Below are 22,948 nucleotides of genomic sequence, written 5' to 3'. Positions count from 1 at the left end.
TGTGATATCGGGAAGCACCTGAGTGAGCTGGGTGAGCAATTACGCAGGTACTTTCCCGGAACTGACGACACAAACAACTGGATTCATTATCCCTTTCAAACCCTGCCTCCAGTCCACTTACTGATATCGGCACAAGAGCCTCATTGAAATTGCAACAAGGGGTTCTGTGAAAATGTAATTTAATCAGAAGACACTGCCAGATTTCTGGATAGGACTGCGCTGTTAAGACACTGATGCCCTTTTCAACCACGTATCTATGTGAGAGTGGATTCTCGGCCCTCACTGGCATGAAAGCTAAATACAAGCACAGACTGTGTGTAAAATGATTTAAGACCGAGACTCTCCAATACAACCCAACATTGCAAAGTTATGTGTACATCCTTTCAAGCACACACTTATCATTAACCTGTGGTGAGTTATTCACAATTTTTGATGAACAAATGTTTTAAATGTAAGATGGCTAAATAAGGAGTGAAATTATTGATTGTTATTATATTAATATTTGTGCCCTAGTCCTAGAAGAGCTCTGTCACTTCTCACAAGCCGGGCTGTGACAACTCACACTCGTTCTTATGTTTTGTGTGTGTGGCAGGCTTAAAATGATGGCAAAAAAACATTTGAGGGTGCTGACCCTGGTGCTAGAGGGGGTACAGCTGACCCTGGTGCTAGAGGGGGTACAGCTGACCCTGGTGCTAGAGGGGGTACAGCTGACCCTGGTGCTAGAGGGGGTACAGCTGACCCTGGTGCTAGAGGGGGTACAGCTGACCCTGGTGCTAGAGGGGGTACAGCTGACCCTGGTGCTAGAGGGGGTACAGCTGACCCTGGTGCTAGAGGGGGTACAGCTGACCCTGGTGCTAGAGGGGGTATGCAGCTGGAGGTTGAATGTTTGAAGGGGTGCGGGACTATAACAAGTTTGGGAACCACTGTTTTAGACTATTGGGATACACCCTATACAGTATGGCGCCACACCTAATCTCTCGTGGACAGACTACATTAATATTAATGGTAGCGTAGATCTGTCATGATACAACGGTGTGTGAGATAATGAGCAGCGTTAGTTCTAGTGCTTTGGACAAATCAAGATTTTGCACGTGTTTGCATCTTTTGAATTTTGGGAGTGGACATTTGTCCCATAGGCTTGCCTGTAACTTGCCAAGAGGGAGGGTGGAGCTCTTTGTTAGAACGAAGACCGAAACCTATCTTCTCTTTTCGTGTGGACCCAGAACTTAGTCGAGTGAATTTGTTGGATTTGTTTTAACGATATGGAGATTTCACTGTGTGGAGATTGTTTTGTTTGAAACAGGAGAAGCAGTATGTCACTGTGTGAGAATGTTGCAGTATGTCACTGTGTGTGAGATCATGCTGCTTGTGTTTGACAACAGGAGAAGCAGTATGTCACTGTGTGAGATCATGTTGCTTGTGTTTGACAACAGGAGAAGCAGTATGTCACTGTGTGTGAGATCATGCTGCTTGTGTTTGACAACAGGAGAAGCAGTATGTCACTGTGTGAGATCATGCTGCTTGTGTTTGACAACAGGAGAAGCAGTATGTCACTGTGTGAGATCATGTTGCTTGTGTTTGACGACAGGAGAAGCAGTATGTCACTGTGTGTGTGAGATCATGCTGCTTGTGTTTGATGACAGGAGAAGCAGTATGTCACTGTGAGATCATGTTGCTTGTGTTTGACGACAGGAGAAGCAGTATGTCACTGTGTGTGTGATCATACTGCTTGTGTTTGACGACAGGAGAAGCAGTATGTCACTGTGTGTGATCATACTGCTTGTGTTTGATGACAGGAGAAGCAGTATGTCACTGTGTGTGATCATACTGCTTGTGTTTGATGACAGGAGAAGCAGTATGTCACTGTGTGTGAGATCATGCTGCTTGTGTTTGATGACTGTGTGTGATCATACTGCTTGTGTTTGATGACAGGAGAAGCAGTATGTCTGTGTGTGATCTGCTTGTGTTTGAGATCACTGCTGCATGTTGTGTGTTTGACAACAGGAGAAGCAGTATGTCACTGTGTGAGATCACGCTGCTTGTGTTTGACGACAGGAGAAGCAGTATGAGAAGCATACTGCTTGTGTTTGATGTCAGTATGTCACTGTGTGTGATCATACTGCTTGTGTTTGATGACAGGAGAAGCAGTATGTCACTGTGTGTGTGAGATCATGCTGCTTGTGTTTGATGACAGGAGAAGCAGTATGTCACTGTGTGAGATCATGCTGCTTGTGTTTGACAACAGGAGAAGCAGTATGTCACTGTGTGAGATCACGCTGCTTGTGTTTGACGACAGGAGAAGCAGTATGTCACTGTGTGTGAGATCACGTTGCTTGTGTTTGACGACAGGAGAAGCAGTATGTCACTGTGTGTGATCACGCTGCTTGTGTTTGACGACAGGAGAAGCAGTATGTCACTGTGTGTGATCATGCTGCTTGTGTTTGACGACAGGAGAAGCAGTATGTCACTGTGTGTGATCATGCTGCTTGTGTTTGACGACAGGAGAAGCAGTATGTCACTGTGTGTGTGATCATGCTGCTTGTGTTTGACGACAGGAGAAGCAGTATGTCACTGTGTGTGAGATCATGCTGCTTGTGTTTGACGACAGGAGAAGCAGTATGTCACTGTGTGTGAGATCATGCTGCTTGTGTTTGACGACAGGAGAAGCAGTATGTCACTGTGTGTGAGATCACGTTGCTTGTGTTTGACGACAGGAGAAGCAGTATGTCACTGTGTGTGAGAGATCACGTTGCTTGTGTTTGACGACAGGAGAAGCAGTATGTCACTGTGTGTGTGACAGCCAGCCTGTCTCTCCATCCATGCTGGGCCCCGTTCCTGCCTCCCTGGGTGAGCCAGGACTAGTGAACAGGCCTCTCCCAGCCATAGCTGTGACTGCTGCTGCCCTTCCATGAGTCTGGGCAGGGCAGGCGGCACGGGGCTCATATATAAAATGAATAAATGTAACATAACATTACTGTTCCGTTTCCCCACCTGCAAAAAAACGGCTGACGGCCCATAATGCAAAACGAGATGAAAGAATGGCCTATAGTACGTTGCCATAGTTACACATTGGCAGAGAAATAGGGTTTCCTTAAACTATTCATCTTAATTGCCCTAGGGGGTGAAATAATCAATTCTACTGGATAAGAAGCAGATGTCAATATATTGGAGACAAATGGGTCGCAACAAAACAGAGTGAGATTGGATGGGAGCCTCAGAACAAGGGGATTGGGTAGTTTGGCAACTGGCAAGGTGAGTTATGATATTAGATTAAAGGGAAAAGGGTTGTCGACTAAGTTAGCAGATGTGCTGGTAGCTTGAGGTGTCGCAGAGCTGTTTTAACAGCTGGCCTCGCGTGCTATGCTTCTGGCACACACACTGCTGGGTTGTGTTCAGTAGGGCAAAAACATTTTGGAACTGTGAAAGGGGAATGTTCTACCTGAACTTGTCCAGTAACAAATGCCAAAAAAAATTATGTTCCAAAATGTTTTGCTACTGTGTTCCCTACTGAACATACCCCAGGTGAATGAGTCCACCAATCACCTAATGCAGTGGTTAACAAACTTTTTATAGTCCCGTGGTTTAGAGTTCAAACATTCAACCTCCAGCTGCGTACCCCCTCTAGCACCAGGGTCAGCGCGCACTCAAATGTTGTTTTTTGCCATCATTGTAAGCCTGCCACATACACTATGATACATTTTATTAAACCATAAGAATGAGTGAGTTTTGTCACCCAGATAGGCCAGTCACGTGAGAAACTCGTCATCGTGCAAGCAGTCAGACAAGTGAAAATAATGGTCAGTAAAGAGAACTTTAAGCTCGTCTCTGTTTTAAAAAACGTGTAAATTCCTTGCCCCTTGATAACCAGAGCACTTCTGTATGTTGTCAAAGCGTTACATGGTCGCTGCCCATATCGTTGCATAATGCAGAAGATACACGAGAGTTCAGGGGCCTTGCTTTAACAAAGTTAACTGTACTGTTTCACTGTAGTGTCCAAAACGTCTTTCAAGCTGTCAGGCATTCCTTTGGCAGCAAGAGCCTCTCGGTGGATGCTGCAGTGTACCCAAGTGGCATTGGGAGCAACTGCTTGCACGTGCGTTACCACTCCACTATGTCTCCCTGTCATGGCTTTTGTGCCATCAGTACAGATACCAACACATCTTGACCACCAAAGTCCATTTGTCACAAAGCTGTCGAATACTTTACAAATATCCTCTCCTGTTGCCCCTGCCCCCATAAATGTAACGGACATATACCAGGAACTGTGCCAGGCCTGCCATGTCTGTTGACTCATCCAGCTTTAACGGATGGAATTCACTGGCTTGTATGCAAAGCAGTAGTTGTTTCAAAACATCTCCTGCCATGTCACTGATGCTTCATGAAACAGTGTTTGATGAAGGCATTGTCTGTATAGTTTATTTTGGGCCTTTTCCCCCAGCATTGTCCCAGACAGATCCGCAGCAGCAGGAAGAATAAAGTCCTCCACAGTAATATGGGGCTTGCCTGTTCTAGCCACTCGGTAGGTCACCATATAAGACTCTTCCAGCCCCTTCTTATTAATGGTATCTCTTGCTTTTATACATGTCTTACTACCCAAAAGTCGTCTTTATTCTCGCTCAAACTCACATGGCTTATTTTTCATATTGGCATGTTTTTTTCATAAATGTCTGCCCAATAGTGACTGTTTCATTGAGTTGTGAGATGGTATTTTGCACATATAACACACTGTGGCTGAGGAAAGGCACTACTTCCAATATAAGTGAACCCCAAATCAATTTATTTCTCATCATATTTGTGATTCAATGGTCCAACGTCCCTGTCTGTTCAGTGCTTTCCCTGGTAAGGGGGCAGTAGCTCTTCGGTTGCATCAGATTCACAACTGTCAGTGTCCATGCTAGCTGTGCTAACAACAAATGTAGAATTACTGATGCTAACATTGGATGTGCTCGTGGAAGCAGAACAACTTGTCGTCGACAGGTGCAGGTGTAGTACTGCTGGTAGTAGCAGTACTACCAGTAGAGCTGGTATGTGTCTCTATGGACGCGGGCCTTAGTTAAAAAAATATTTATCAATTTTCGAGCAAACGGAATGAGCAGCAGCTACGTTTGGCCACATATGGAGCGTTAGTGGATTTCTGCGAGAGTGTAACGGTTAATGTGATTGGATGATAATTATTTGACTAGGCTAGCTGTATTTGACGTTATTTCGCTGAATACCTAGGTGGTTTAATTTTATTTTTGGCAGTGAAACTAGGCTCTTTTTCTTTTTTACGTATTTAAAACAAATAATAATTTTAAATGTGAATCATCATACCCCGGTTTGGGAATACCTGCCCTAATGCATCTGGAGACAGTGCCCTTGTCCTGTTTAAGCAGTTTGTCCACCCAACCCCCGTCCCTCCATCTTTACTCCTCCCTTCTGTTTATGTACAGTACCAGGAATTTAGCCAGCACCCTCTCAACCCTCCCGCTGCTCCCCTCCCTCCCCCGTGAGGGCATCTGTCATTTTGGTGGGCCTTAAGACTCCCTCTGAGAATGGGAGGAATCTAGGGTGTTGTTTAAGGTGAGGTCATGTGTGTTGTCATCCATATGGGAATTTCTGTCAAAATGGTCACTAACGAAATGGCAGTTAAACCTCATATTAGATGACAATCTATGCAGGTCGGATACATTTTCACTTGCAGTCTGACTCAAACATGCATAATAACAGAGTTGTTGAATAACTAAAAGGAGACCATTGACTGTCACTCTAGCTCTTGTGCAATGCAGTCACACAATGTTCCTGTCCCAGCTTCTCTCTCCCCCTTTGGGGATGAAACCATGCAGTTTTGGCCCCAGCCTTGGCAGGGCATAGTTACTGTTTCGCGCAGATTCCTTCTACACATTAGGATAGTATAGTAACCAAGGCCTCAGTAAATGGGTTGTCTCTGGATCAGTTGCTAACCCAACAGATATTACAGCCTATTGTATTGTTGATGTCATCACATAGTGTATAAATTATTTTTAATAGCCATTGAATTCCTTGGCGACATCTTGAATACACCTGTCGGTTCTTTGTATCTCCAAACCGGCTGTGAATCTATTGCACCACTAAGGCATATCAACCAAGTACAGGATATGAATCTCTTGTTGACACTAACCAAACCCTTGTAGCCACAACAAATATACCAAAGCCGCTGAACTACAGTGCCACCCAAGCAATTAATACTGTATGGGGAGTCGCATCCCTCCGTGAGGATCAGGCAGTTCTGAGTGTCTCTGTGAAGGAGAGATGGAGGGTTAACGCTGTACGCCCAGATGACTGGCCTCCCCTCCCTTCCATCTCTCCCTCCTTCCTTTCAGAAGAAGTATCTCGCTCTCCATTCCCCTGCCTTAATTCAGTGCTCCTGTCGTTTTGCGTTCCCTACGTGGAACTCACCCAGATAGGAAGGCAATCTGCTTCCATGTGCTTTTAGTCATCTGTCCATTCTGTCCCTCTTTCTTCCATCGTGTTGTTCATTCTGTCGCTCATTTCATCACTGCGTGCCTTAGTTTGTCATTTTCTTTCCCCCTCAACCTCTTATTTTCTTCCTTTCCTCCCTCCGTTTAATGCCGTCTCGTCTAACACGGCTCACCCCGCTTGTCTTCAACTAATTCCCCCATGTCATCTGAAGGTACAGCATGCCCGCTTTCATGTTTCGCTGCTCTTTACCATGCAATCAAGGCCCTGCTCCCTCTGTCCCATCGATGCACCCTATTACAGTATAATGATAGCGAAACCTGAAGGCCTTCGAGTCTCCGCAGCCTTTGTTTTGATCCTGCTAACAAATGGAAACAAATGGCCATTATTGGGCTGAGTCGCTGTGGGAGAGGCGTTTGTGTGGCCAGGCATGTACGGCCGGACCACTTCCCTAAGTTTGTCATTGTGAGTTAATCTATGTTGTCGGCTGTGTCCAAACCATGGCGAACCAATCAGAAGAACAGTAGAACAGCATGACGGATATTGGTGTAATTGACTGAATCGCAACAATGTCACAAAGCGGTCAGCTCCTCTGACGTTTCCCTTTTTGTTTTAGATGCTGTGTACGTATGAATCTGTTCTATAGAAACGATATGCAAAGCATCGATTTTGCACAAATACAGTGCTGCCCTTGTTTCATTACACCTGGTTCTTAAGCAACTGTTTTGAATGTAGGTTACTGTAGCGCTTTGGAGCACGGGCTACAACTCATTGCACAAGCCTGTCAATGTAAACGCCTCACACCAGTCTGTACATGTAGATTGCACACACCAGTATCACACACACGCACCCAAGCATAGATGTTTGTCTATGCTTGGGTAACATCTGTAGATGTTACTATTCCCTGCTCCGCTGTTGCATAGCCTAAGGATCATCGGTCAAGTGTGCTCATGAATGCAAGGGCACTAGGGCATACAAACACGCACACTTGACATTCTGTCCACTCAGCAGTATGCAGGGGGATGGGCACTGCCTTGCTCTGGAAAAGGTCGCGTCTGGATCCTGTGGCTTTTCCACAGCTGTCTGGCACCTGTTTTTAAAGTGAACGAATGGCAGATCTACGATCGGCTTACCCCCGCCAAATCCATAACCTCAGCCAGGAGAGGGGTAATTTCGAAACTGACCTCGAATCTGTTAGGGGCTGATTAAGCATATGGCTATACAGTCACCTGCCACAACAAGACCACTTGGCTCTTCAGGTGGTCAGGAGGTCAAACAGTAGACTAGAGGGATAAAGGAAGAGGGCAAGAGATTAAGTATTGCCCAGGGTATGTTCATTACAAGTTCGCAATGGAAAAGGTTTTGCAACAAAAGGAAAATGTGTTTTATTAGACAAGTTCATTTAGACAAGTATATTGCCTACTGTTCAGTTTTGTACCTACTGAACACGACCCATGAGTCTTGGGAAGGTGGTGTTCCACTGTTAAGAAGAGGGAGTGTTTAATGGATCAGGGGCTCATGTCCGCTGCCTCTAACCCCCTAACATTTGCCTGGGTGCTTAATAGCCCATCGATTAGTCTCCTCTCTGTCCTTGGAGTAGTACTACTCTCAACCCTCAGTGAGTGCGACCCTCACCCACATCCTGTTCGTTTTCCACAATCACGCTTTCCCACTCCATCCTTTCCTCTTCCCCCACTAGGCTGGGATTAGAAAATGACTAAGCGATGCGTTACAGGCAGACAGTGAATGTTTTTCTGTTACCTCTTGAAATTGCTTTTATGTAGTGCAGGACGGCCCTTGACTCTTCGAGCTTACTGTGTGGGGAGCACTGAGCAGGTGAATAACTACTACTGATTGTTTAGAGTTAATTTATCATAGAAAAGTCCCAAGCCTATTAGCCTACATTAGGCAGCTGATCAAATGGTACTGAACCAAAGTTATACACCAAACATTAGGAACACCTGCTCTTTCCATGAGACTGACCAGGTGAAAGCTACACTGCTCAAAAAAATAAAGGGAACACTTAAACAACACAATGTAACTCCAAGTCAATCACACTTCTGTGAAATCAAACTGTCCACTTAGGAAGCAACACTGATTGACAATATATTTCACATGCTGTTGTGCAAATGTAATAGACAACAGGTGGACATTATAGGCAATTAGCAAGACACCCCCAATAAGGGAGTGGTTCTGCAGGTGGCGACCACAGACCACTTCTCAGTTCCTATGCTTCCTGGCTGATGTTTTGGTCACTTTTGAATGCTGGCAGTGCTTTCACTCTAGTGGTAGCATGAGACTGAGTCTACAACCCACACACGTGGCTCAGGTAGTGCAGCTCATCCAGGATGACACATCAATGCGAGCTGTGGCAAGAAGGTTTGCTGTGTCTGTCAGCGTAGTGTCCAGAGCATGGAGGCGCTACCAGGAGACAGGCCAGTAAATCAGGAGACGTGGAGGAGGCCGTAGGAGGGCAACAACCCAGCAGCAGGACCGCTACCTCCGCCTTTGTGCAAGGAGGAGCAGCAGGAGCACTGCCAGAGCCCTGCAAAATGACATCCAGCAGGCCACAAGTGCATGTGTCTCCTCAAACGGTCAGAAACAGACTCCATGAGGGTGGTATGAGGGCCCGACGTCCACAGGTGGTGGTTGTGCTTACAGCCCAACACCGTGCAGGACGTTTGGCATTTGCCAGAGAACACCAAGATTGGCAAATTCACCACTGGCGCCCTGTGCTCTTCACAGATGAAAGCAGGTTCACACTGAGCACGTGACAGACGTGACAGAGTCTGGAGACGCCGTGGAGAACGTTCTGCTGCCTGCAACATCCTCCAGCATGACCGGTTTGGCGGTGGGTCAGTCATGGTGTGGGGTGGCATTTCCATGTGCTCGCCAGAGGTAGCCTGACTGCCATTAGGTACCGAGATGAGATCCTCAGACCCCTTGTGAGACCATATGCTGGTGCGGTTGGCCCTGGGTTCCTCCTAATGCAAGACAATGCTAGACCTCATGTGGCTGGAGTGTGTCAGCAGTTCCTTCAAGAGGAAGGCATTGATGCTATGGACTGGCCCGCTCGTTCCGGAGACCTGAATCCAATTGAGCACATCTGGGACATCATGTTGCACCACGTTGCACCACAGACTGTCCAGGAGTTGGCGGATGCTTTAGTCCAGGTCTGGGAGGAGATCCCTCAGGAGACCATCTGCCACCTCATCAGGAGCATGCCCAGGCGTTGTAGGGAGGTCATACAGGCACGTGGAGGCCACACACACTACGGAGCCTCATTTTGACTTGTTTTAAGGACATTACATTAAAGTTGGTTGTGTAGTTTTCCACTTTAATTATGAGTGTGACTCCAAATCCAGACCTCCATGGGTTGATAAATTTGATTTCCATTGATAATTTTGGTATGATTTTGTTGTCAACACATTCAACTATGTAAAGAAAAGTATTTAATAAGAATATTTCATTCGTTCAGATCTAGGATGTGTTATTTTAGTGTTCCCTTTTATTTTTTTGAGCAGTGTATTATCCCCTATTGATGTCACTTGTTAAATCAACTACAGTCAGTCAGTTAATTCTGATGGCCTGGAGATTAGTTATTAGTGTATTGTTAGTTTTTTAAACTATTAAAATATTATTGCTTTGAGGTACCTGTACTGTCTCTGCCTTCTAGATGCTAGCGGGGTGAACAGGCTGTGGATCGTGTGGCTGAGGTCCTTAATGTTATCTTGGCCTCCATGTGACATCAGGTGCTGTAGATGTCCTGGAGGGTAGGCAGTGTGCCCCCGGTGATGCGTTGGGCGGATCCTACAACCCTCTGGAGAGCCCTGCAGTTGCGGACGGTGCAGTTGCCGTACCGGGCAATGATACTCTCAATGGTGTATCAGATGTTCGTGAGGGTCTTAGGGGCCAAGCCAAATTTCTATTGTGCCTTCTTCAGCACTATCTGTGTGGCTGGACCATTTCAGGTTGTCAGTGATGTACACACAGAGGAACTTTAAGATTTTCACCATCCACTGCGGCCCTTCATTTTGTTGAGGGAGAGGTTATTTTCCTGACACCACTCCGCCAGGGCCCTAATCTCACTGTAGACTCATCGCTGTTGGTAATCAGGCTTACCACTGTTTGCAAACTTGATGGTGTGTGTGTGGCCACGCAGTCATGGGTGAACAAGGGAGTACAGGAGGGGGCTGAGCACGCACACTTGTGGGGCCCCCGTTTGTGGAACAAGGTAGTGGAGGTGGTATCACCACCTGGGGTCGACCTGTCACGATATCCAGGACCCAGTTGCACAGGGCTTGGTTCAGACCCAGGGCCACAAACGTCCAGATGGGATAGGACAGTGCGACAATGATTGCTTTATCCATGGATCTGTTGGGGCGGTATGGATGTGGGGTAAGATGGAAATGATATGATCCTTGATTAGTCAAAGCACTTCATGATGACAAAGTGAGCGCTACGAGGCGATAGTCATTTGGTTCAGTTACCTTGGGTACAGGAACCATGGTGGCCATCTTGAAGCATGTGGGGACAGCAGACTGGGATAGAGAGCGATTGAATATGTCCGTAAAAACACACCAGCCAGCTGGTCTGCACATGCTCTGAGGACGCGGCTAGAGATACCGTCTGGGCCGGCAGCTTTGCGAGGGTTAACGCGCTTAAACGTCTTACTCACGTCGACCATCGAGAAGGAGAGCCTGCAGTCCTTGGTAGTGGGCCTCGTCGGTGGCACTGTGTTCTCCTCAAAGCGAACAAAGGTGTTTAGCTTGTCCGGGAGCAAGACGTCGGGTGTCCGCGACGTGACAGGTTTTCCTTTTGTAGTCCGTGATTTGTCTGTAGACCCTGCCACATACCCTGAGCCATTGAATTGCGACTCCATTTTCTCTATACTGACATTTTGCCTGTTTGTTTGCCTTGCGGCGGGAATAACTACACTGTTTGTATTCTGCCATATTTCAAGTCACCTTGCCATGGTTAAATGCAGCAGTTTGCACTTTCAGTTTTGTGCGAATGCTGCCATCTATCCACTGTTTCTGGTTAGGGTAGGTTTTTAATAGTCACAGTGGGTACAACATCTCCTATACACTTCCTGATAAACCCAGTCACTGTATATTTGTCTATTATTCTCGGAAGCTACCTGGAACATATCCCAGTCTGCGTGATCGAAGCAATCTTGAAGCGCGGGTTCCGATTGGTCAGACCAGCGTTGAAGAATAGTCCTTAGCACCGATACTTCCTGTTTGAGTTTCTGCCTATAGGAAGGGAGGCGCAAAATGGAGTCGTGGTCAGATTTGCCAAAAGGAGGGCCTTGTAGGCATCCTGGATGTTGGAGTAACTGTGGTTGAGTTTTTTTAGCAGCGCAAATACTACAGTCTATATATTCATAGAACTTCTGCAGACTTTTCCTAAAATTTGCATTAATATCCCAGCTTCAATAAATGCAGCCTCAGGATATGTGGTTTCCAATTTGCATAAAGTCCATCTGAAGTTCTTTTGAGGGCTGTCGTGGTATCAGCTTGAGGGGGGGATATACACGGCCGTGACTCAACCGAAGAAATTTATCTTGGGAGATAATACAGTCGGCATTTGATTGATTGAGGTGTTCTAGGTCGGGTGAACAAAAGAACCTGAGTTCCTGTATGTTATCACAATTACACCATGAGTCATTAATCATGACACATACTCCCCCGACCTTCTTCAAGTATCTGTGTTAATTGTGCAAACATCAGTGTAGTAGGACATTCCGTCATACAGTGTAGAGTCTGTCCAGCCAGTTGGGTTCTCAGTTCAAGGGGCCATGTTAGTCCCTGATGTCTCTCTGGAAAGAAAGCCTCGCCCTGAGCTCATCAACTTTATTATCCAGAGACTGAACATTAGCTAGTAATACACTCGGAAGAGGTGGGTGGTGTGCGTGCCTCCTAAGTCAGACTAGAAGACCGCTTCGAGTACCTCTCCTCTGCCAATGTCGTTTTGGGTCAGCCTCTGGAATCATTTCAATTGCCCTTGGGGGTGTGAACAAAGGTTCCGCTTCAGGGAAGTCGTATTCCTGGTCATAATGCTGGTGGTGTTGGTGAGTTACCACCTCTGATATCCAATAGTTCTTCCCGGCTGTATGTAAGACACATTTTTCTGGGCTAACAATGTAAAAAATAATACATAAAATAAACTAAATACTGCAAAGTTTCCTAGGAGCTAGAAGCGAGCCAGCCCTCTGTCGGTGTTATTTTATCATTTTAATTAAAACATTTATTTGACCTTCATTTAACAAGGCAAGTTGGTTAAGAATAAAATCTTACTTACAATGAAGGCCTACCCTGACCAAACGCGACGCTGGGCCAATTGTGCGCTGACCTATGGTACTTCCAATCACAGCCGGTTGTGAAACAGCCTGGAATCGAATCAGGGTCTGTAGTGACTCCTCTAGCACTGAGATGCAGTTCCTTAGACCGCTGCGCCACTCGGGAGCCCATCATTGTGCCCTCTTGGTCAGGTTATTGTGACATGAATGTGTTCTCCATAACCTACCTGGTTTAAATCAAATGTTTTCTTCCCCAGGCCTGCCACTGGTCACACTGGCCTGTTGATGGGCACATCCAAGCCAGCCACTGCCGGCTACAGCAGACCTGCAGCTTCCAGAGTCGGCACCACAGCCCCCTCTACTGGCAGGACTACCACAGTGCAGGCACCCAAACCTACAGGCCCTGCCAAGAAAGGTGCACATGCCTTACAAGTTGTTTTGTACCATGAATGTAACCCACTTGATTCTATTAGGATTGGTCTTGAGCATCACCTGTATGTATCTCAAAATCAACTTGCGAAGGTACCATTTTATATTTTTAGTTGAAGAGATATGAGTGTTTAAATTATTCCTGTTCATTTACAGATGTCAGCAGACCAGCAACCACTGCCGCAGCCAGAAAGCCGGCAACATCCGCCACTAACAAAACGACCAAACCTGACCCCCCTAAAGCGAATGCAGCCTCCAGACCCGAGCCCGCCTCCAAAAGGGCCCATCCCACCAAGGCGACAGACCCCAAGCCAGCCCGCCCTATAGCACAGGACCCCAAGCCCCTGCCCACACGTAAAGCCCCTCCCACCACAAGGCCCCCTGCCACCCGACAGCCCCAGGGCAAGACCCCCCCTGCCTCCCCCAGCAACAAGCCTGTGGGCAGCACCGCCCCCAGTTGGTCAAACAAGCCTCCAAACCAACCCAGTCTGTCCTGCCCTTCACTGCCAGACCTGGAGCTCCCAAGTCTGCAGCTGCAGGAGTGGCAGCTGCAGCAGCTGCTGTGGCAACAGTTGCAGCAGCAGAGCCAGAAGTGGCCGCTTCAGAAGTCCCAGCACCAGTGTCTGCGTTTTCACCAGCAGTGGCCCTGGAGCCCAGAGAAGAGGTTTCAGCCCCAACTCCTCAGGATACTACTTCTCCATCTCCACCACAGAGCCCACTCAGGCTGGCTCCTGCACCACCACAGGGCTCACTAGTCACTGTTGCCAGGGATGAGATGTCTGAACGACCAGAGACAGTCCCAGCAGCCCCGACACAGCCAGCACCAGACCAGACCTTACCCCAGGACATCCCCACAGCAGTTGCTAGGGCTACACCCAGCCCTCCGGATGCCTCCGAGAAAGCCCAGCTCAACATGGATGAAGAAGAGGATGAGGAGAGGGAGGGCAGCCAGCAGGTGTCCGTGTCAGAAATGAGTGGCACCCAGCCCACAGAAGAGTCCAGGCCTGGTTCAGCCGGCCCTGCGGGCTCGGGGTGGCGTGCAGGCGGTGCCCTGATATCGGAGCTGGACTCTGAGGAGGTGAGCTGTAGCCAGCAGGGGGTGTCGGAGCTGAGCGCTCCGGGCGTCCTGGAGGGCACGGAGAGCATGGATGACCTAGGAGACGCCAGTCTGAAGGGTGCCATCGACATGGAGGGCATGTCTGCCTCGGCCGGCTCGCCTGACTTTGAGAAGGTGTCCGACATACCGACCAATGATTTTGATGACTACGATGAAGACGGAGACCGGGTGTGCGACATGGAGGTGGGTTCGGAACGGGCGGATGACCCAAGAAGAGTGAGGCATGACGAGGATGAGGATGATGATGTGGAGATGGCTAGTGAGGGGGTGACTGAGAGCGGGCTGGAGAGCTACGGGAATGCAGATGAGGATGACTTTGCAGAGGATGAGAGACTGGACAACCTGAACCGAGCCCCGCCTGCCCCACTCCTGCCCTCTGCCCTGGCCGCCCAGTGGGACCAACCCAACCCCAGCTCCTTTTGTGACCCCTGGGCCCAGCCGCACCCCCAGGCTGCCTCAGCCGCCCCCCTGCAGACCCCTACCAGCCCCTCTTCAGACCCCTGGCAGGCTGATAAGAAGACACCCACCCTGTACTCCACTCAGCCCTGGCTGCAGCTGACTGCCACACCATTTGTTCCAGCCCTGCATGATCCCTCACACCAGCCTGCCCCTGCATCTCCACTTGAAAGAGAGACCCTAGCCCCGTTGCAGTCCCTGTCCCTCATAGCTGCCTCTGGACGCGGCATGTCACACTCCAGCACCCTAAGCCCTACGGAGCTGGCTGTCCACAGCAGCAGCGAGACCAGCACCGCAGAGGAGCTCTGTGACTACAACAGCAGCTCCGGGGTGGAGTCCCGCTCTGAGGGGGGGAAACTCCACACCCTGCCTGCCGCCGTGCTCTCCCTTCATCCTGAATTGGAGAACCAGGACCTGGGAATCCACCTGGAGAGAGAGGACGGCGAGGGGGAAGAGGCAGAGACCCTGCCAGCCGACGAAGTCCCAGGGGACCCCACAGCACCTACGTCCAACCCCTCGTCCTCCACCACAGAGGATGAGGCCAGCGACACGGAGGGCGAGTCCCAGCTGGGCCAGGACATCCACAGCGACAGCAAGCCCGGCGCCCAGCGCTGCCTGTCTGCCCTGGAGGAAGGGGAGGAGACCAGCGGCGGTGCAGAAGAGGGTGGAGACACCCCCCAGTCTGCCAACTCGGCGGCATCCTACGCCTACGACATGACTGCGTCCAACTCCAATACCCACTCCACGGCTGAGAGCTGCGCCAAGAGCCCCGGCATCTTCTCTCTGGAGGAGCTGCCTGAGGAGGCCAAGGACCCGTCACTCATCCAGGAACTGACCCTGCCACCGTCCCAGCAACAGGCTGCCTCGGCAGACTCCCTCCTCGTCTCCAACCCAGAGGAGCAGCAGTATATGTTGTGTGGGACACTTGAGGCAGAGCTGGGGGACACGGGGGATCTGAAACTCCTGGACCCCACGCTGTTTGCGGCCCCCCAGCAGCTCGGGGAGGGCCCCCGTGTCACCCAACCGCCCTACTACTCCACTATCTGTGAAAACACTGAGAACTCTCTCACAGGTAACGTATAGTCCCCCCCACACTTCCCTACATACCCAGTAACGCAGCTTTACGCCCCCCCCCCCCCCCCCCCACAAACACACCTTTCACCCCTCCCCAGAACCCTCTTTGCTGTGTTAGTCATCATCATTGTTTGTCCCAAACCTCTCCAACTGGGGTGGATGTGATCCAAATGTAAAAATAGGTAAGGGAAGAAATAAAGACTTTAAATACAGCAGTGCCACTTCCCTCGTATGATATTACCTTATGAGTATATGGCTTAACTCCTGTATGTGCAATAGCTACTACTATTAGAATGTGTGTTTTCTTCACTTTTTAATTAACATGAACTGGCATGGTTTGATTTGGATTGACTGGGCTGTTGTGAAGCAGCTCTTAAGAAAAAAACCAAGAAGCAACATAACAAGAGAAAATGTGGAATGAAATGTTAAACTATGTATTTATCCGACCCTTTTTACTGAACAAGAAAATGCTGGTGAATGTTGATTTGTATTGTCTTGCTGTTCCCCATCATTAAGAAACAGACATCTGTCCTCGTCCCCCGAGCACTCCCCCTTCCCTCCTGCACTTTAAGGTTAGACTGCCCCCCCCCCCCCCCGTTCTTACATTTTGTCCTTTTTGAGTATTTACCATTACCAAGCTTTAAATAAAGATGAGATATTTAACATGACTCCTCTCTCCCGGACAGTTTTATTCAAGTGGGGATTGGGGAGTTGGATGGCACACATGGTACTTATCAGCGATTATTCAGTCCTATAACATGGGAGTCAAGGTTGTGTCAACCTTATGTGGGAGACATTATATACCTGTGGGGCATATGGATTCAAAACACATATGGTCTCCCAGCAAGGAAGCATTCATACCTACATCCTCACATACACTACTCCCACCATCCAGAATAGGGCTCAACAGAGACATTATGGAGGATGTTAAACTCTCACCCCTCAGCTGCTCCTCCCACCCCTCAGCTGCTCCTCCCACCCCTCAGCTGCTCCTCCCCCTCCTGTACTGTGAACCCCCCGGTGCCCCTCCCTGGTCCGCTGGATTCCTCCTCCTCCACCAGACAAACTGAGAAACAACATCCAGAAGGTTCCCCATCATCCAAACAGTAGAGGACACCCACCAGTGTTTCTTTTCTTCGAGTAATGTGTGTTTTTTGCCTTTTCGTTACCGTTCTGCCTGGCCTCTGCATTGTTTGAGATATCTCTGTTATATCTACAAGTGCATGTTCACCGTACACCATTTTCAACCGCACTGTTTAACTACTTTACCCTTGGGACGCCTTGTTTGCATGTCACTGACTGACACTCATTGGCTTTGGTTTGAGGGCTTGGTCCGAAATGGCACCCTATTCTCTAAATAATGCACGGGCCCTGGTCAAAAGTAGTGCACTATATATATATGCAATATGGTGGCATTTCAGACTCAGTCCAGGTTCACGTGGCGCTGCTGTCTATGTACTGATGCATGGTTGAAAGGTCTTGTCTTGCATGTTTCACTTACTCACCAGCTCCCACAGGGACTGAAGGAAATGGTTGGTTACTCACAAGCTTTTATTTGTTTTTATTTCACAAGACTATCGTTGGTAGTTACTGCATATACAGGAAGCCGCTTTTATTGCACAACTTTTGCACCCCCCAAAAAAAAAAAATACTATCAGCATATTTTGTTTGGGAAGTCGCATTTTGAAAAGGTTAATGAAATGGATTGCTAGATTTGCTCTCTGCTTTAACTCCCCCCCAGCCAATGCCCCGCCCTCCCACCATCTCCCTGCTGCCACCATTTCTCCTGGGCACCCATCGCTTCACTTCACCCCTGTCCCCACCTCTTTTTAAACGCTTTGCTTTTCAGGCTGTCAATGTTGCACATCTTGCCGATGATATCATGTGAATGAGGAGGTAGTTCCTGGGTTCAGTAGTCATATATATTGAGCCACTTTGGCTATCCTAAACCATTAGGCCCAGCTACAATTGTCAATTTGGCATTCAAACAGCCACTATGCCAGAAATGTATGAAAATCTACAGGTAACTGCCAAAATAATGGAAACACTTGAGTAAATGAGGGTTGCAAAGTATATTAAAGCAGGTGCTTCCACACAAGTGTGGTTCCTGAGTTAATTAAACAATCAACATCCCATCATACTTAGCTGGGTTGGCCAATTATTTTGGCTACCACGGCTATGCCCCCCATATGAGGGCACTAGCCCCCACAGGACACGAGTGGTCACTGAATGGTTTGATGAGCATGAAAATGTCAACCATATGCCATGTCTGTCACCAGATCTCAACCCAGTTGAACACAAACGGGAGATTCTGGAGCGGCGCCTGAGATTTTCCACCGCCATCAACGAAACACCCAAAATGTTATTTATCATTGAAGAATGGTGTTGCATTCCTCCAATGGAGTTGCAGACGCTTGTAGAATCTATGCCAAGTTGCATTGAAGCTGTTCTGGCTCGTGGTGCCCCAACACCCTATTAAGACATTGTCGTTTCCTTTATTTTGGCAGTTACCTGTACAATATAATAGTTGTAAGTTGCCTGTGGTGAATTATGCATCCCTTTTCAAGCCACAAACCCACAAATTACAATGTCTCGAAGCTACATTTTACTGGGTGTAGAATACCAGGACATTACATCACTGTCTTAAACTCCTCCCACTAACGTCTCCTTGGTAGACTACAATACCCACAGTCTCGGTTATCTGCTCTGACCTGCACTGCTGCCTCTCACTTGTCCGTCTTTCTCTCTTTCTAACACACGCTTCCCACCGGGTGATCTCCACTTCTTCCTCGCAGGGATCAACGCGCTCCCCCAGCCACACTACCGCCGCGACCACCACCCCAACCCCCACTGTGACCTCTTGACCCCACCCAGGCTGACCTGTGCTGACCTACCCCCCCGGAGCCCTCGCCTGCAGGCCAGCCCCCAGCTCCGCCGACTGGAACGGCACAAGCAACAACTACTAGAGCTGCAGCAACGCAGAGAACAGCAGAGCAAACCCAAAGAAGAAAACGACGAAGAGGCGAGGAAGAAGAGCGAGCAGGAGAAGGAAATGAAGAAAAAGGAGGCAGAGGAGGAGACGCTGAGGAGGGAGGAGGTGGAGCAGACACAGCAGATCATGCAGTGGCAGCAGGAGCTGGAGGAGCAGACACAGCAGATGTCACCGCAACAACAGCCTCAAAAAGGTCAGGCAACAGTGCTGCTTTCACCTTCCTCTGGTCTCCATACCATTTATGAAGCCCTGGAGAGTGATGAAGAGGGGAAGGACATTGAGGTTAATGTCCAGCTCGAACAACGCGAAGAAGCCCCGCTGGAGAAAGAGGTTGACAGTAACCGTGACCGCCAAGAGGTATTGGACGAAGCCGGTAGCAACTCCACTTCCAGTCCCTCTCCAGACTCCCCCGAGCAGGAAGAGTCCCGGGATGCCTCCCCACCACCCGTCTCCCAAGAATGCCCCCCTTCCCTGGACCTGGACTGGGGGAAGAAAGTTGACATTGTCCAGCAGCTGATCAACCAGACCCTGCTGCTGACGGGCGATGGCTGCTCCTCCCTGCTCTTGCTTCCCGGGGGCAGAGGAGGCACCTTGAGCCCCCTGGAGGCCAGCCTGTGGCCCAACCTGCTACCCCCCCTCACCCCTCCCTCAGCCACGGTCACGGCGGTCAGCAGCTTCTCCCCGGAGGCCCCAGGCCAGTCCCCCCAGGGCGAGTGGACAGTGGTGGAGCTGGAGACACACCACTGAGGGTGTGTGTGTGTGTGTGTGTGTGTGTGTGTGTGTGTGTGTGTACACACACAGTGAAGACTCACCACTAATGGTCGCACACAATGTTATTCAAGGTCTGTCAGTCACATCACTGCTGTACACACCACTACTGTAACACCACCTCTATTACCTCTCCTTGCCATTCAACACCACTGCAAATATAACACTACTGTTTGTTACACTGAACTTATACCACTGTATCTTCAAACATGATACCTTTTGAATGGGTGGCAAAGGCCACTGACACCCCAGTAATATCAATCACAGACTGACTCACACTGGAATTTTACACCTCTCATGCCAAAACAATCATGTTAGGTTACACACCAACAGTCCCAGAAGGCTACTACCTTGATTAGGCTGGTTGACTGAAGCTTCTGGACCAGCTATTTGGGTAGAATAGTGACCGCTTGTTAGCCATGGTCCATTTTACTGAAGCCAAAACGACTGGATTCATCACACACATGCAATATGTTCAGGTTGGGGTCCTAGGTGGTTTAGTTTCCACTGAAGATGTTGATTAGTATAGATGTTTAACTGACTATTGGTCTGAATTACTGATGACAAACTGCACTTGACTAGACCAGCATCCTATAATGATTACCCTGAACCTGTCACTCACTCAATGCCTGCTTTGCTTTGTGCTTCAAAACCGTTTTGATTTACTCTAGAGCAACAAATCATAGAAATAGAATCCCTAGAACGGTCATGGGATCCTCATTCAAATTGCTGAGGGCCTTTATCCTGTCTAGGGGTTCTATTTATATGGGCCAAGTAACTGTTTCTCTGACATCAAACCAGAGGCCTTCCACCAGCTCAGGTAAAACACTGGTTGGCCGTATGTGTTAGAATAAGGTTATTTATCGACTGATGAATGCCACCATTTTTCAGGGTGGTAATTTCACTATTTGGGATCCAGCTTAGTGAAATACACCTGGGTGCTAATAAAATGGACTGTTTCTGTTGCATGCTACTGCTGACTCTGATGGTCACTGGAAATATCGGTTTATTTTTGTTTGTTTTCAGAAGCACCGTCTCATGTCTTTGTTCTGAAGACTTGGCCCTGTATCCTGGGCGGTTTTCCTCACGTTTGGTCTCATTTCTGTGGTTACAGATGATGTCATAATGGGGGTGGGAGTGGTCATGACATTGATATGAGGTAATGGAGGAATGAATAGGTGATTGAAGAGGGTCAGAGTGTAAGAGAACACTATTGAGTAGATTACTCTGGGGATATAACCGGTTCTTCTGTGAGGCTGCTGGGTCCTAGCCTGGTCCCAGATCTGTTTGTGCCGACCATCTGCCCAACTCCTATGGTCGTTTGGTGTGACGAAGACCATAGGACTTGCCAAGATGACACAAACAGATTTGGGACCAGTCATGGGTTTTTTGGGGGGTTAGTCATGAACTATATTTGACTGATGGTGGTACAGAGTTAACGTTGTGGACATGTATGTTATGTGTGTCTGGATGGAAAGGTACTGCATATGAAGAAAAAAATGTAATTACCTCAGTGGATTGTGAATATAGTACATGAGTGTCCATTAAGCCTATAATATGGATTATAGAGCCTTTGAAAATAGTTGTTCATTGCTCCATGTCAGATCAGGTTTCAAACTGAAGGTACGTGAGTCAAACACAGTCTTTACTACTACAAATGTGAACTTGCATTGCGCCTCGCTGAAGTTGACTTTTCCAACAGGAGTGTCGTCTATTCAGCAGAAACAAATCCAACAGGATTTGTGGCTGAACTTCGAGCCCTAAGGACAGTCCACTGTGTTTGGGGACAATGACCATGGATGGACAGAAACAGGTGGTTGTCCCAACAGGGTTTGTGGCTGAACTTCGAGCCCTAAGGACAGTCCACTGTGTTTGGGGACAATGACCATGGATGGACAGAAACAGGTGGTTGTCCCAACAGGGTTTGTGGCTGAACTTCGAGCCCTAAGGACAGTCCACTGTGTTTGGGGACAATGACCATGGATGGACAGAAACAGGTGGTTGTCCCAACAGGGTTTGTGGCTGAACTTCGAGCCCTAAGGACAGTCCACTGTGTTTGGGGACAATGACCATGGATGGACAGAAACAGGTGGTTGTCCCAACAGGGTTTGAGATGATCTGTGAACGCTGAGACACACTCCTTCATGTACCATAGGGGATGGACTCGACAGTTGATACAACCACACTCTGCTGTGAGGCCAGGGCTAGTAGATACTATATGTATCTGGAAATCAAACTCTTTTCCACCATAGGCACAGCAAGCAAGGGCCCTTTTTTTATATAAATGGTAGCTAGGTTCTCCAGTGTCTTTTTAAAGCTGTTTCTATGTGTAGCCAAGTGGCTTCCATTTTCTAAGGCAGTTTGGTACATTCCAATTTGAGGGCTCTGCCACTTCTACTCCTCAATCCCAAAGGGACGTGCAGAATGCATCGGTCAAAGCTGGACTTTATCTTGTGTATTTTAAATGTCTCCTCGCTGTAGTGTTTTGTATACCGTTAGTGTATATTACTGAAAGGGGAGACTCAGACCATTTATTGCAATGAAGGGAACCCACTGGATTTTTATTTTGTACTGTAGAGAATATAAGGTATGGTAAATGAAAAATAGGTGACATTATTTATAGATTTAAAGCAGATATTGTTTTAGAGAATGAAGGTTAATGGTTGTAGATGTAATGGTTTATTTAAATTCCCCCAAGATGTGACAGTTGAACTTCTGTGGGCACTATACTTGTAGACGTTTTGTCTGTTTTGCCTGCATTTCTTAAAGATCTTTTCAATAGTTATCAGGGGATATGAAGTGAATTAGACTGTGTTCAGTGCCAGCGCTTCCATGAACACACTTGGTACATTTTGTATTTTACGTAACTGATCAAACATTCACATCGAGCTGGTGTAGAAATTACACTGTAGCAAATGACAATATCATGCAAAGTTACAGAACTCGCACCCAATGGAGCATGTCTGGGAATCACTAGTACTGAAAGATGTGGAATCTCACCCCTCTTTGTAAAGTTCTGTCATTTATTTTAAAATGGACACCCCCTTGTAATGTCAATATTTTTGTTGAAATGGGGTTGGGCATTTTGACATTGGAGTTCAAATTACGGCAGCTTGTTTTAATACGTAATAATTCCTTGAGGTTCTGTGACTTTGTGAAGGACTAATGTGTTTGTCAATGTTTCAATGCATTTTATTTCGAGAAAATAAAAATGATTCTCTTAAGCAATAAATAGTTTTTTATTATTCCAACTCATTGCCTGCTGCCCTCCCAGGATCAGTTTCAGGATCGGTTTACCCTCCACTGGCTCCACAAATCCTACTCATAACCATGAGGGGAACCACATTTGACCATAGATCAGTTTTATAGGTTT

At 47.9% G+C, this 22,948-nt stretch overlaps 2 protein-coding genes across 2 annotated transcripts in view; both read left to right on the top strand.

Moving 5' to 3' along the window:
- Nucleotides 1-13,923, top strand: part of LOC115142604 (mucin-2-like) — a 36,742-nt gene extending 22,819 nt beyond the window's left edge. Inside the window, exons 4-5 of the mRNA XM_029682185.2 lie at nt 12,997-13,154; nt 13,325-13,923. Coding sequence (XP_029538045.2) covers nt 12,997-13,154; nt 13,325-13,923 — 757 coding nt within the window. The remainder of the gene's footprint in view (nt 1-12,996; nt 13,155-13,324) is intronic.
- On the top strand, nt 13,847-22,554 carry prr36a (proline rich 36a). The gene is made up of 2 exons (XM_065001556.1): nt 13,847-15,813; nt 18,611-22,554. The coding sequence occupies exons 1-2, from the start codon at nt 13,944-13,946 to the stop codon at nt 19,552-19,554; spliced, it is 2,814 nt and encodes a 937-aa protein (XP_064857628.1). The 5' UTR covers nt 13,847-13,943; the 3' UTR covers nt 19,555-22,554.
- Nucleotides 22,555-22,948: the final 394 nt, after the last annotated feature.

This window comes from Oncorhynchus nerka, linkage group LG15 (genome assembly GCF_034236695.1).
Source record: "Oncorhynchus nerka isolate Pitt River linkage group LG15, Oner_Uvic_2.0, whole genome shotgun sequence".
Classification (NCBI taxonomy): domain Eukaryota; kingdom Metazoa; phylum Chordata; class Actinopteri; order Salmoniformes; family Salmonidae; genus Oncorhynchus; species Oncorhynchus nerka.
The sequence above is the reverse complement of the archived record's forward strand: the minus strand, read 5'-3'. Positions and strand labels throughout refer to the sequence as shown.

Coding starts and splice junctions, on each gene's coding strand:
- prr36a (XM_065001556.1), top strand. CDS start 13,944: ATGTCTGAACGACCAGAGACAGTCCCAGCAGCCCCGACACAGCCAGCA. Junction 15,814..18,610: donor CACTGAGAACTCTCTCACAG/GTAACGTATAGT, acceptor TCTTCCTCGCAG/GGATCAACGCGCTCCCCCAG.